This window comes from Ascaphus truei, chromosome 9 (assembly GCF_040206685.1).
Source record: "Ascaphus truei isolate aAscTru1 chromosome 9, aAscTru1.hap1, whole genome shotgun sequence".
NCBI classification, from domain to species: Eukaryota; Metazoa; Chordata; class Amphibia; order Anura; family Ascaphidae; genus Ascaphus; species Ascaphus truei.
The window spans coordinates 27,869,607-27,884,590 of record NC_134491.1 but is presented as its reverse complement, the minus strand read 5'-3'; the positions used below and the strand labels follow the sequence as shown (position 1 = coordinate 27,884,590).

At 43.2% G+C, this 14,984-nt stretch overlaps 1 protein-coding gene across 5 annotated transcripts; it reads right to left on the bottom strand.

Annotated features, from left to right (window-relative positions):
• Positions 1-3,338: 3,338 nt before the first annotated feature.
• SRSF3 (serine and arginine rich splicing factor 3) lies at positions 3,339-14,673 on the bottom strand. Of its 5 annotated transcripts, none has more exons than XR_012803839.1 (6): positions 14,456-14,626; positions 13,000-13,207; positions 8,478-8,612; positions 6,876-7,335; positions 4,270-4,356; positions 3,339-3,555 (listed from the first exon to the last, which is right to left on the bottom strand). XR_012803839.1 is itself a non-coding variant. In XM_075614100.1 (6 exons), the coding sequence occupies exons 2-6, from the start codon at positions 13,203-13,205 to the stop codon at positions 3,528-3,530; spliced, it is 495 nt and encodes a 164-aa protein (XP_075470215.1). In that variant the 5' UTR covers positions 13,206-13,207; positions 14,517-14,673; the 3' UTR covers positions 3,339-3,527. The 5 variants fall into 5 exon arrangements, 3 of the variants coding, with proteins under 3 accessions (XP_075470215.1, XP_075470214.1, XP_075470216.1); XM_075614100.1 differs by lacking the exon at positions 6,876-7,335 and adding an exon at positions 6,050-6,088 and having other exon boundaries at positions 14,517-14,673; XM_075614099.1 differs by lacking the exon at positions 6,876-7,335 and adding an exon at positions 6,050-6,088 and having other exon boundaries at positions 14,456-14,625.
• Between the last annotated feature and the right edge of the window lie 311 nt (positions 14,674-14,984).

Sequence of the window (14,984 nt, the reverse complement as noted above, 5' to 3'; positions counted from 1 at the left end):
CTCGGCCTGCCGAAGAGGTTGCTGTACTCGTGCTCCATACAGTGTACTACATCGCCCGCCCCAATACCATCTGGAGGTGGGTACTACCAACAAATGAGGGCGAGAGACCTCGGTGGAGGGTACTCTATTCAGAGTAAGTTCCTCGACCCACCGGGGACCTGAGCTGGAGAATCCTCCATGGTGTACTGAGCACGGGAGTACCTTGCCCACTTCACGGACTCCCCAGCCACATGCCCATTTTGTGGCGCAAGGGAGTCCGTGTTCCACATTTATTTCAATTGCGCTAGACTGCAGCCCCTCTTGGCATTCTTGAGGGGCCTCCTCCTGCAGGTCTGGTTGCACTTCTCCCCAAACATTTTCATTTTTCGGCACCCAGTATCCCGGAACACTAGGGCCAGGGATCTCCTCGACAACCGGCTCCTGGCATTAGCCAAACTGGCTATTTATAAGTCCAAGAAGCAGCGTTTGGCTGGGGAGGTATCCCTCACCTGCCAGGCCTTATTCAGGGTGCTGGTGTGCTCCTGTATCCGAGCAGAGTAGACCCACGCTGTGGCCACTGGGCAGGAAGTTGCGTTCATTTTCCAGTGGGCCTTAAGCGGGGTTCTCTGCTCCGTATCCCCCCATGGTTTTTCCTTTAAATTCCACACCCTCTTTTAGTGCACTTTACTTTGTTACTGGTGCACTTACATACTGGTTTTTGTTATCTAGCCTACCAATACGACTGAAATGAAATAACGAACGTGGTAATGTATATAATGTAATGTATATATGTTTAAGTAGGAACTAAGTATAAGCCAAGACCCTACACCTAGAGGTTTAACCGCTGCTGGGTAGAAGAAATTACAGCCTACAGGCGAGCAGGAGCGGTATAAAGACTGAGGGTGGCTGCGGCTGAGTGGTTAGCCAAACCTTGCAATCAGGATAAAGTGGCTGAACAGGAAGGGAGGGTATGCCCTATTAGAACCTGCTGCTGTAATACTGGTTCCAGGTGTCAGATCAGGGTATGCAATCATTCAGGAGATCAGCTAGAAGTCAGCAGACGCTGATATGGAGCGACTGTTGAGGCTGTCCGTTAGAATGTGTGAATAGTAGGATGCATTGACACTTCGAACGCACCATCTCGCCCCAAGTTCCTCCCGGGGCTACGCCTGTCGGAGGGTCGCTCCTTTTTGGGAAGCTCAGACTTTACATTTTCAGCATAACAGGGGGCAGCTTCCGCAACAGTTGCTCCGCATCAGCGTCTGCTGACTTCCAGTTGATCTTCCTCTGATCTGACACGGAGAACCAGTACTACAGCAACAGGTTCTATTAGGGCATAGCCTCCCCATCCGACCACTGTTTATCCTGATTGCGACGTGTCGATACCAGCCATCAGGCTTGCACAACGCTCCTGCTCGCCTGTCAGCAGCAATTGCTTCTTCCTAGCAGCAGTTCAGCATCTCTCGGTCCAAGCTTATACTTGCAGTTCTTACTTCGACCTCTATACATTACCACATTTATAATTTAATTGCCGTGGTATTAGCAGCTTCTCTGTGCACCTTTCCCCTGCACACAGCATTGGAAGCCCAATTAAACCCATGTACCTTGGGGCTTTGTGACCAAACACTGGCACTTACTTGGGAGTGTAACTTTATTTTACGTATGTTATCAATGTTGTCCGAGTCCCTTTATTTTAGTCTGAGTCCACTGGACTTTATTAAATTGTTTTATTCACCCTCTTGCAAACTGGTTTAACTGTGTGTCTGGGACTTAAGCTTTTCACAAGCATCAAGATACTTTAACCATCCTCAGTCACTACGATTGGGGGCATCCTCTCTGCCTACTCTCCCTCTTTGAGAAAATCAATGGCATAGTTTTGTCCGAAATCAAATCCATGGTGAATGGGTTAAACCCAAGCGCTAGCAGAGGGTATAATAACCAGTTCATTAGTACATAAAAAATTGTCAGATATGCAAGCACTGCCAGGCTGATAACCAGAATGATAGCCAAGACTCATAAATGCAGTGGATGAGCAAACAGGAAGGGGTGGGGGGAAATACAGAAGAGGGGAACAGTGTCAAGAGTGATCACTGTACAGCGAGAAACCAGGCAAGCCACCCGACCGCCACTGAACCTGTGTCACACTGGGACCAGGAACCTGTGTCACACTGGGACCAGGAACCTGGGCACTGGTAAGTACTCACGATGAAGATGCTTCAGGAAAGAAACAGCCGTAGATCCGTGTGCTTGAACGAGTGTGCTCCAGCCAGAGTAGATTGAAAAAAACAAACAAAAAATATCGCAGGAACGCAGTGCACTGCTACCAAGATGGTAAGAGACTACCAAACCCTATTCAATGAGTTTCCTTTTCGGAACAAAACACGTCAGAGTAGCGCCTGACATGTGCACATCTATTTTTGTTCATTAAAACGCTTTTCATTGAATTGTGTTTGTTAGTCTTTTACTATCTTGTACCGGTGCACCGCCTTCCTGCAATTTTTCCTTCAATTCAACGATACTATTTAATAACAAGCTGCCTTATTCCTCTGGAGTTTGATTTTCCTTTCTTTGAAGTTTCTATATGAGGGAGGGACTGCACCATAAGAGCCATTTCTGAATATTAAAATTGATATTTGTAACCTCTTCAAGTCCTGGTCATTTAAACTATTTACACCTGCTTGATTTGTGAACAGATGTACATCACCCATTAAATTATGTAACAGACACTCGTTAATTTAGATTTTATAATGCTGATTGTCTGTATAGGGTTTATTCACATTAAGGTCTAATTGTCTATACTATATTTAGATGACAACCATAACTATGTTCTAATGTACATAGAAGCAACCAGCTCTCAACGCAGGAGGAAAGGTTAGTCTTTTTTTCTTTGGTAACCAAAACTTTAATCCCAAAAATCAAGTTGCAGGATTAAAAGATTTTGCACAACATGAAAACAATGTTACACTGTGTACTGTAAAACTACAAGCAAGATCAAGAAAGACAAGTTTAAGGTGCACTAAAATCTTTCTTTTTATAAAAAGGATTTCTATAAATGGCAAAGCAGCAGTTTACAGCAATAAGAGGCGTTAGACAAAAGTAAACATTACAATTACTACCTATACATGTTTGCACAGAAACAGTCTGCATTACATCTGCATCTTGCATAGACAATTGTGTTTTGGAAAGGTCAGCTCCAACACATTGATGTACTGACCAAGGCCACAATAAAAAGTTAAACAGTAAGATTTAACAAGGTTTTGGTCACTTTGAAGCTTTAGCTGTGTGTTTTGCTAGGTTAATGCATGTGCAACGCCCTTTCTATAAAAAAGAAAAAAAAAAGTTCCTTAAAACAAACAGTATAAAGTAACAAATTGTTTTATTATTCAGTTTCTGCCCAGAACCATATACAGAATCACATCTGTCACTGGTTATACAATACACAAAGCAAAATCAACACCTAAAAAACAAAAATCTTAAAAAGCATAGGACATTTCAAAACAAAAAAATCCTTTCCAATGTAATTGTCTGTAGACTCTTGATGGCAGCCATTATTTTCTCTCGTTAGACCTAGAGCGACTGAGAAAAATAAAAACAAAAATCAGTTTAACAAACACTTCAGAGGTAACTTAGCCATTTCACTCTGAGGTCAGCCACACATTGCAAAGAAAATTCACTGGTAGCTTCAACAAGGTTAATGTGTTAATGTAACATTTTATAGTGTCCTATTAACTTTTTTTCCAATGCAACAGTTTCTACATTATACCAGCACAACATATTTGGGATTGGAAAAAAGAGAAAAATCAGTATAATGCCCAGGGCTCGACAAATGCACGCGCTTGGGGTGACTGCATTTGGCCCGCTGTCTGACGCTTACCGGTGGCATGCAGCGTTCTCCTGGAAGATCTGTGCCCCCCCCCCCCCCATAAAAATGGTTGCATTGGCAATGGGACGCTACGTAGTGTCCTGTTGTCGTGGCAACGCAGTGTCATTTTACAGCACGCAGCCATTTTGATGGGAGCTGGAGACAGAACGCTGGGAGAACACTGTCACGCCGTTGCATCCGCCATCGGTAAGACTGGACAGTGGTGGTGGTGGAGTGTTTAAGAAAAATTCAGAGGGCATCCCCCCCCCCCCCCACCGACGAGCGACATTTTTAACAATTTGTCGAGCCCTGATAATGCCCAATATTACACTTATAGGGAAATAGGTGGAAAGCAGAAGTGGGCAACCATGGAAATCAAAATGAAGACTTCAATAGACTCTTAAAACCATATACTTTAAATTAAATACCTTCGAGATCTGGAAAATGAACGAGATGGCTTATGATTTCTCTCCCTAGATAGCGTTCTCTCTCTCCTCCGTTCTCTAGAAAGGGACCTGAAACATAATAAAAACAAATATTAACACTGATGTGGGTGTACCACCAAACAAATGTAGGTGCATCAGCGAGGTAACAAACAGATGTTTTACAAATGATTTAAAAACCACACACGTCAAGTGACCTAACCAACACCTGCAGAGCAAGAAAAGATCCGTCTGTGATGGAAATATAAATTTTATCTAGCGAGTGTACACAACACAATGTTACAAAACAAGCAAAATAAAGTATAAAACAACGGGGATACAAGCTGCAAGTAAGCAACAATGGTATGAGGCAGAGGAACGCAAACTTTTAGAGCTGCGCTCCCCCCGCCTGTTCGCGCCGCCTTAACCTTTATTGCTGGCGTCAAATGACGCTGTGGGGTCACTTGACCCGTGACATAATTTGTCGCCGTCACATAACACCACTACGTCATTTGAATCCGCATTGCCACGGTGACACGTCACACCAAGCTTCTGAATCACGGTAAGTGAAGTTAGAGTTTGCGCACCCCTGGTATAAGGTAAAGGGAGACACTGTGCTGAAGAGCTTGGGAGTAAAAGTGCATTGAAGTTTGGATGGACAATTGCATCTGGTGTGAGTGTTGGCTTTTAATCAGATGAGTTTTTAGCTGGGATTTAAACAATGTAAAGAGAAGGTGCTTGGTGAATAGTGGGAGAGTTCCATAGGTAGGAAGATGGGTGTAACGAGAGATCAGACAAAGCCTTCAAGGAAAGGACACATTTTGTATTTTAGACTGGTTAATAGGCCAGCGTCTCAGCCTGGAGATTTTATGAGGTCAGAAGCAGATGCGCTTGACTATAATTCAGAAGGGAACAACGGTGGTTGATTTGGAAGAGACATTAAATCTGAGGAAACAGTATCCAGGTACAAATCACAATCTGATTTGTGACTAGACTGCAGTTTTAGATAAATAGTTGAGTCATCAACAGAGAAGCCAAGAGAGACCATGCCACCAAGGGACACTGCATAGAGAAGAGCAGCTTTATGGATCTCTGTTGGTGTACCAAAGAAGTGGAGGAGCTAGCAAAAAATATAGAAGAGTTGCCACAGATGCATAGAGTGAAGAATGTGCAAAATAGTGTGGCCAATTGTATCAGAATGGAGAGTAATTTCCTTAAGCTTCGGCAATGTGGAAGTCATTAGCTATGTTTAGGTGGTCTACAAATTTGTGAACTCCTAGGAAGTTTAAGTTTGCTCATCTCTACTTTGCAGCCAGATTAATTTTGGTTAAGGGCTGTCGCAGAAACAAATTACATTTTAAAACTGAGCCACACCCCCAAAGAGGCAAATATGCACTCTGATTTATAGCATGGTGAAGAACAGAATAAACTTTACTTTTAAACAAAAGTTTAAATTAACCACAGTGCATTTTATTTTAAACGAGATGTGCAAAGGTCTAAGGATTGCTGTTGCACTTTACAGAGATTCAAAAGCTCAAGAGCCGTGCCTTATAATTATTACCGTTTACTCATGTAAGTGTTTCATATAGTACACAAGAGCCTGTGTGGAGAGGTCTAAAAAAAAAAAATTAGAAGCGTTGCAAAAAAACTATTTGGACCCATGGTTTACCGACAGGAGGAATTTTGGCTACTATACTCTAGCATTTCTTTAGCACACCTGTGTAGCAGCCATGTGCTTAGGGTATTAGGTTAGTCAAATAATGTTACTATCAAACATCAACCTTACCTGCTGCGGCTACGGGAAAAGCTTCGTCTTCTTGGAGATCTAAAACAAATTAAAAAAAAAAAAAAAAAGGAAAAAAAAAAAAAAAAAAAAGGGAGGGGATTTCAGCCTTGATCCCAAACTCTAAAGGGTATATCCCCAATCTGCTCACTGTGGGACTCATGGGATTTGTGCCTATAGTAAACTGGTACATCACTACAACCTAGAAGGATTGAGAGGCTCAAAATGGATATTGTACCCAAGCAGAAACTTACTTTCCGCTAGTGTCCCTACTCGGTGATCTGAACATTGTGGATCTTTTATTGCCATTGCCCTCAACACCACTTGTGAACCCAGATTAGCTTCAAGAAATGTCATGCAAACTAAGTGAACACAGTGGATGTTTAGAACAAGTGTTCAGCGTAAACTGAACACAGACTAGCACCAAGTCTGCTTGTTGCCCGATACAAAAAACAAAAATAGTTTTATAGTTTGTTTACTAAGTCTCCACTGAATACTGTGTGTGTGTGTGTGTGTGTCACACACACACACACACACACACACACAACCATCCAGATTTGGAAAAGCAACGCCAAATTAGAACACGCAAACCTTTCAAATGTGCAACTCCTAAATATGGCCCAGGTTTAAACAAAAAGATTTCACTAACACTCTTAAAAGTTTTCATAGATGTCAAGCAATGTCCGTTACCTTTTCATTTATGCAGCCAGCCTTTGATCGAAATAGAAAAAAAATATTGATTTCTATAAAGCTGCTTAAATCTCACTTTAAACCAGCAGTAAACGAAATAAGCAGGGGGGAGGAGAAAAAAAAAAAAAAAAAAACTTACTAGTTTTTGGGGTTTCAACAAGCTAGAAATGGTGAGGATGCCGAACAGATGGCCAAGTAGAATTTGCTGAAAAGGATTTGCCAGGTGTTGCGTTGGATTTAGATGGTTTGCGGAGGGGGATGTTGTGGATTTTTCCTGCCTTTTTGGTTAGCCGAAGGCTGGCGCTGAAGTTGTTGTGAAGACATTTTGGCAAAGTTAACAGCCGAGCAGATTGGCCGGGTATGTGTGGGTGCTGCAGGACAGCTGCTGTCGAGTTTTGGTTAAGGTTGGAGAGGAAGGCTGAGAGAACAGCATGCTCGGGAACCAAAAGGTGGTGCAACCTGATGACTGGCCATGCCTGGGTCATGTGATACGACACCAGCCAAGCTGAATGGGGCGCGCTGGTCACATGACGCTGAAAGGGCTAGTTGACTGGCTAATGTAGACCCAGAGGGTGGTGAGAAGAGACATGATGGTGACTCTGTAACGGGTTTCATTTTTATTAGATGGACCAAAATCACACAAAAAAACCCAAAACAAACAAACAAAAAACAAAAAAAACACATGCCATCAGTACAACGATCAGTACCCAAGATATTTCCTTCATTGGCTAAAAGGGAATCATTTACAGTGTAATGTGTTAAGACTCCACGATACTAGCAGTTGCAAAACAAGTGAGCCGAAATAGAACGTTGTTCGTTAACTAGTGACAAAAAAAAAAAAAGTGTACGGCAAATAAAGCAAAAATAATAACTGAAAAATAGTTAAGCATGGCCAGGCAAAGAAATAGCTGCACACTTCAGAAGTCTAATTACTGAATCCAAATGCAGCAATTCCATTAAAGTTGTGCAATATATTTGGATACATTGCAAATACAATTGAATCACCCACCCCTACCTCCCTCAAAAGGAAAAAAAAATCCCCACACTGGGAAGTTGTCAGGTGTATACAGGTAAGCAGAAAATACTGATCGCAGCATAATTTTAAAGCTGGTTGTGTGTCAAAATGTCAAACTGCTTCATCCACCTTGGACAAACACATTTAAAGGTGCAGTTAACTTACAAAATATATGTAAAGCCTTTTAAACCAGATCAACCCATCCCCCACATTTTGATTTTATTTTAAAAGACCCAAACCCTGTAAGTGTCCCCAGGGCAACATCTGCCATTTATTTTCACCTGCTCCCCCTCAGAAGAGCGCTCAGTCATTTTCCATGCAGACAGAGAAACTGTCTTATCCGAGCTTCCCCGATAAAGGCTCTTTAAAGTCATGGAGTACCCCCAATTGGGAAAGGTTATGTTAAATTTAGTTTAGAGATCATATTTTGGAACAAGTTTTTTTTGTTTAAAAAAAACACAGTAAAAACAGAGAAAAACTAGGCGAGAACTCAAATTTGCATAGCACATACAGTGGTAATTCAATGCAAGAAATCAAAATGCAGGTGGAGGGGGGACACTTTAAGTGTGGGTTGATGGCATTACAGTACTTAATACTACATTTTGACAGTCAAGAAAAGCAGACAAATTCTGTTCAGATGTTCAGCCATCTCTTTACCATGCAACACTAAGCAAAGAATATGCTTAATGGGAGACTACAAAGACTTGCATCAACTGCAAAGCATACCTGCGTCTAGGCGGAGGACTTCGTCTACGGTAATCATCACGTGGTCGTCTGCTCCACGATGGAGGAGGTCCGCGGTTCCTACTCCGCTTCTCACCATTGGACAGTTCTACTCTAACTCGGCACCCACAGAGCGTCCTGAGAATACGCACAATCTTATGTTACTACTTTCAAATATGGAAAAAGCACTTTTGGAAGTGCGCTACCGCTGTAAAGATGTGAACTTCATACATCAGCTTGGATTCAAAACTTCACAAGCTGTTCAGAGATATATTGATAATTACTTTAATGGCAGAGTTCCAGCCCTGAAGAAGGGGGGAAAAGAGAAAGACACCGACAATTCGGCTGCATATCTAATTGTGTTGCTCAGCATTAGCTTGCAGGTTTAAATTCTGTCCAAATATGTTCTGTTGTGAAACACACTACTGCATTAGAGATGTGAAATTATTTCACAAATGAAAAACTGGCTAATGGATATTTGCTTATGACCATTTTACAAAATAGCCAATATCAGTATAGGTTTAAAAATCTTCAGAGCAAACTGCGACCGTTTTGTACATTTCTAGATGAGATGGCATCTTGTACCTGTTTGTATCATTAAAAATACATTAAATTGTCTATTTGACTAATGTTACAAAGTTTGAGCGCCACAGGTTCTCATCTGTAAATAGAAAGACAAGATAACGGCAAACAAAAAACAGAAAGTTCTAATTTTGTTTTCCTATGAGAAAATAAAAGGAAAAAATAGAACCAATATTAAATGGAAATCAGGTACTAGCTCCCAACACCCACAGCAGAGAATGGGTTGCATAGACCAGGGGAGCGCAAAAACTTTTGAAGCTGCGCCCCGTCTTCTCTTCCCGAGCTCTCGCACGCGCCCCCCCTACCTTGTACCTGCATCAAATGGCCCCATTGCGACACGTCACACCGCCGGCTGAAGCCCGGTAAGTGGAGTGTTGCAGAGGCCTCACCCAATCCCTCTGCATTTAATTAAAAGCCTGGGGAAGAGCGCGGGGCCTCTGCAACCGCCCGCACCCCCCAGCAAAATCGCCCGCCCACTGGTGTGCACGCCCCCAGTTTGTGCACCCCTGGCATACACACCAACACCATTGCTGGAAGTATACTGTTGTAATATGGCTATTTATTTATAAAATATTTTACCAGGAATTATAGGATAAAGCTAGTAAATTCAAGACATTATTGAAATCCCTGCTCTGATTGGATAATACCCGGAATTTTAACCAACCAGTAATGGCCTGGAATTTTTGGCAGCTTGCCAAGTTTTTCAGCCAATCAGCTTTAATTCACAAAGAGTGAAATTTGCTCTTCGACAGGGGAGGGGATTGGACAGAAGACACCAGCACAGCACTGACTCCTCCCTCACCCTGCCGGCAGAGAGCTCCGCACAGGAGTGTGAAGGGAAAGGTTTGTGTGTCTGCCGAGTGTATTTTGTGGGTGTAAAGGGGGCAGCAGAGTGTTTTTATTAGTGTGTGTCTTCTGCATGTAGAGGGGGCAGCAGAGTCTTGTTGGTGTGTTTTGTTCTTGTAGAGGGGGCTGCAGTGTGTGTGGCTTCAGTGTGTGGAGATGGGGTGCAGTGTTTTGTTGGTGTGTGGGTTTACAGGGGGCTGCAGTGGGTGAAGAGGGAGGGCTGCTGGTGTGTGTTTTGTGGACGTTGAGGTGGCAGTCTGTTTTGTTGATTAGTGTGTCTGCAGTGTGTGTTTTGTAGGTGCAGAGGGGGGGCTGCAGTGTATGTTTTGTGGGTGGAGGAGGGGTGCAGAGTGTGGATTTACATGGGGGCTGCTGGTGTGTGTTTTATGGATGTAGAAGGGGCAGCAGTATGTTTTCTTAGTGTGTGTGTCTGCAGTGTGTTTTGTGGGTGTAGAGGAGGGGGCTGCACAGTGTGTAGGGGGGACTGCAGAGTGTGTGTTTGTGTGCATAGAGGGGGAGGGGGGGTGCGCTGCAGTGTGTGCGTGTGTATAGAGTGGTCTGTGTATATGTACAATTTACTTTTAATAAATTTGCAGTAAAAGCATAAGAATGTAGACAATCATGCTGGAAAAAAATAAATCAACATGACTACAAAAATTTATTTTTTAATGAAACATTAAAAAAAAAATATATAAGCCTACATTTAGCCTATAATAGTAATAATCCCCTCAAACAGGGCATTACTGGCCAATAATGCCCTGTTCAGGGATTATTACTTAAGTATACAGTGCTTCCACTGCACCAAGGGATTCTGGGAAATGACATGCAAATGAGCACAGTGCCACCTTTAGGCCTCATCCATGGTTGTTGCTTGCTGGCGGAGGCGCGCTTCCGCTCAGCACTGAGCCCCTACAGCCGCAATTAGAGCGGCTTTAGTAGGGGCCCGTCTACGCTTCCGCAAGCGTAGGTCTTAAGGAAATTTTCAATTTCCCCGCTTGCCGGAGCGCAGGGCCGGTCACGTGAGCGGTTCGCCCAATGAGGGCGAACCAGCTCCGTGACGTCACTGGCCCGCCCCGATGGCGCGCAGGGAAAGCACCCGCAAGGCGGGAAGCTTGGCCGAGGCCCAAGTCTCAAGACCACATTACATGGAAAACTCTTAAGCCAATGCATGCTGCTTTAAACATAGCCTGGGATGAGACGCAAAGCCAATAAACCCACTCAGACTGTTTCGACCTTGTGGGTCTCATCAGTGAGGTTGGTTGTACTGGCTTTGCAATTTGAGACATGAGTAGGTCTTCACAACACATTATTTAAGTTATGGTGGGTGATGTGTGGTGAAGACCTACTCATGTCTCAAATTGCAGAGCCAGTGCAACCAACCTTGCACTGCAACCCCCATCTATGTGTACACACACACACACACCTCCTCCACCACCCTCTATACCAGCGGAGCGCAAACTCCCTGCTCCCTCTGTTGCACCCCCCATATGCGGCTATTGAGGCGTCAAATGACGCTGCGGGGTCATTTGACGTCACGTCTCCATGGCAACGGGTGTTGTGAGACGCACGTCCAGAGCCAGGTAAGTTTACAGAGGCCCCGCGCTCATCGAGGGGACTTTGTAAACGCCCCCCCCTCCCACCTAGAAAAGTCTGGGGGGCTTGTTGCTGGCCCCCTCTATAGCCACAAAACACACACACCAGCAGCCCCCCCTCTACACCCACTGCAGCCCCCGTTATCACACACACACACCAACAAAACAGACTGCTGCCACTTCTAAATCCACTAAACACACACCAGCAGCCCCCTCTTTACACCCACTGCAGCCCACCTGTAAACACAACAAAACACTGCACCCCTCCCCTACAAACGCTGGAGACCCCCCCCCCCCCCGTCTACACACACAGCAGACACACAAATAAAACACTGCTGCCCCCTTTACACACAAGAGACATACAAACCTTTCCCCTCACTCTCCTGTGCAGAGCTCTCTGCAGGCAGGGTAGGAGTCAGTGCTCTGTTGGTGCCTCCTGTCCAATAGCTGATCTCGCTCTTTGTGCATGAGAACTTAAAGCTGATTGGCTGAAAAGCTTGGCAGGGTGCCAAAAATTTCAATTCATTACTGAATTGATAATGCCTGGAATTTTAACCAATCAGAGCAGGGATTTCAATAATGCCTGGAATTTACCCACATTAGCCTATAATAGGTGATAATGGCGAAAAACAGGGTTGCAGACCTGTACAAGACATGTGAATGTGTTCACAAGTAATATTTTTATATGCTATTACGGTGGAGGGTTTTTAGTCACCTTTTCACACACATTGATAAACTTGCAGTAAAAGCAAAACGATTTAGACAATCATGCTGATAAAAATCAATACAACTACAAAAAGTGTAATTTTTATGAAAAATTTAAAATAAAAAATGCTTAGAATTAGTAATAATCCCCAAAGAAGAGTGCAGTACTGGCCAGTAATGCCCTGAACTTTGGGGACTACAACTTAAGTAATACACCGAGTTACCTCTCGTTTGGGCACAGAGTTATAACAAAACATGGTTACATGAAATGAACAGGGTTATATACAGCAGGGCCCCATCCATGCGGCGGGTTCTGTTCTAAGGACCCGCTGCAAAGTGAAAAACGCCAGAATGCGGAACCAGCCATTTTCATTATGTGTGCATGCGCAGACTGGTAATGCGCACCATTGGCAAAACACCCAATTCTGCACATGCGCGACCACAGACCGGTCCGTTCTGCGCATGCGCTACATCGTACAGGCCGGTTCTGCGCATGCGGCCGGTTCTGCAGATATGGCGGCCCCCTTCTCGGTACCGCCGAGAAGCGGGGCCTTGCTGTAGTCAATTAACAGACATTTCATGGACAGAATTGGAAAATTAGGTACAGGGGTTAAAAGAGCTGGTGAGTTTCAGAAATAGAGAAGCTTTAAAGTCACCAAACGGCTCACACTTTAGCTGCGCCAAAGGCTGTCCCGCTTTTGGGGCGACGCAGATGTACACCAAAGGGTTTCAGATTGAACGGCAATTAAGTAAAGTGTGCACCAAAACGCCACCCGTGAAAAAAAGAATTAGACAATTACCGTCCATCTAGCTCTCTAACTGCATCCGCAGCATCTCTGGGATCTTCAAATTCAACAAACGCGAAGCCAGGGGGGTTCCTGGCAACCCACACGCTGCGCAAAGGGCCGTAATAGCCAAAAGCCCGTTCTAATTCTGTTTTGTTGCCATTGTTACCAAGGTTGCCAACGTAGACTTTACAGTCCAAGGGACAGGAATCACGATGCATCGCTGTAAGAGACAAAATCAAAGTAAAAGACAATTCATAGTAACAGTACCAACACGCCCAAAATAGCATAGTGTCCTATAACTGACAAGACATTTTCGTAAAACGCTTGGCAGAGCTTACACAAAATGGTTTACCTTGGCCAGAGATACTGTTTGCGGTCCAGCTCAACAAAAGTGGCCTGGTACCAGCAAATCTACTAGTTCATAGATAAACTGAACAATTACTGGTATTAAAATTTACAGGCCCAGATTTATAATTTAACATCAGCATCACTGAAATGCAACAGTGCTTCGTATGTGAATGGTTTCATAAGCATAAAGAAAATGTCAGGGGAATTTTTTTTTCACAAAACAATATAGGATTGTAAGAATTATTAGCCAATATGTTTTTTTTTTTGAGGAAGCGTTTACAATATAATGCATTTCGGGGTGGGGGTGGGAAACCCCCGCACAACAAAAACACGTGTTGCCTGACTTCAAAACTGCAGGTAAAATTGTTATCAAAAAATATAAGCTTTTGATGTGCTTGACTTCAGTATACCAAGAAAGCAAGAGAGGAAAAAAAAAAAAAAAACTACATTACAAAAAGGACTACCTCTTACAAAAATAAAGTGGAAGTACATCGCTAGGAGCCATGTGCTACGGTTTTATTTTTTTATGCAGTAATACCATGCTTACCATTACAGCAATGCGTTATTTTGCTAAATTATGTCCAACATCTGATAAACACCCCCAACACATGCCATTTAGTTTCTTATACAGTGATTAGGGCCTAGCTGCAAAATCGAATCGGTTAAAAAAAAAAAACAAAAAAAAAAACCCCACAATATGATATGGTTCCCAAATGTATATAATTTTTAAAAAAAAATACACGTTAGCATGCATCATAAAACACACAAGAGCCATAAAATGCAACAAAGATCAAGATAGGGAGAGAGACACAATGAACGACAATGTCCAATAATAAAAAAATAAAAAAAACGGGCGATGAATTGCCCGAAAGCTGTTAAGAGGCCAGAAACATTACAACACGGCATTTTCTCTATACTAAACAGGTTTGTAACAGCCATCGACGAAAATATTGCAGCTACGATTACATGTTATTTATAAGCACATATAAAAAGGTTCTTCCTTATAAATGATATACCCCCCCATTCCCGCTCACAAACAAGAAGACAAAATGGCGACGCCTCCTTTGTCTCTATGAAACACGAAGCGCGCAGGTTTATCAAAGCCACGAATCCTACACACCTGACTCTGCAGAGACCATGAGGAAACGATTCTTATTAGTTTAAGCGCGTTGCTTTATTACCGATTGTAAAAGGGACGCGACTTCAAACCTCCTCTGATGTATCAATCTCTCTGCAACACTCTCGACTCGCTGAACACAAAATGGTTCCCGAGCTGCTGGGTGTCAGCGACTCATAGAAACCACAAGTCACGTGCCATGACCACTGACCAATCACACTAGAACGAAGGAAAGAACGCGCAATAACCACGCCCACTTACACATGCGTAAGCTTTGGCGCGATAATAGGTGCTACGTGAGGCGTCTAGTGCCTCTAGTCGATCATTTTTTTTTTTTTCGGCGAGTGGCGCACAGGTCGGTATTAAGGATGTAAAATAAGACACACAATTTCATGAAACCTTACTAAATAAAATGCAAACAAGCAAAAGATAAATATTTGAATGTATATCAGTTTAGTTAGTTTTCATCATATTGTTTAAAGTCCCTAAATAGAATGTCATATAATTCTTTAATGTGATGTTGCACTTTTTT

Bases quoted from the DNA above. Each gene is read 5' to 3' on its own strand.
- SRSF3 (XM_075614099.1), bottom strand. The intron at 6,089-8,477 runs GTATGCTTTGCA...AATTTGTTTTAG, and splicing joins AGTCCTCCGCCTAGACGCAG to ATCTCCAAGAAGACGAAGCT. The intron at 4,357-6,049 runs GTAAGGTTGATG...ATTATGTTTCAG, and splicing joins TTTTCCCGTAGCCGCAGCAG to GTCCCTTTCTAGAGAACGGA.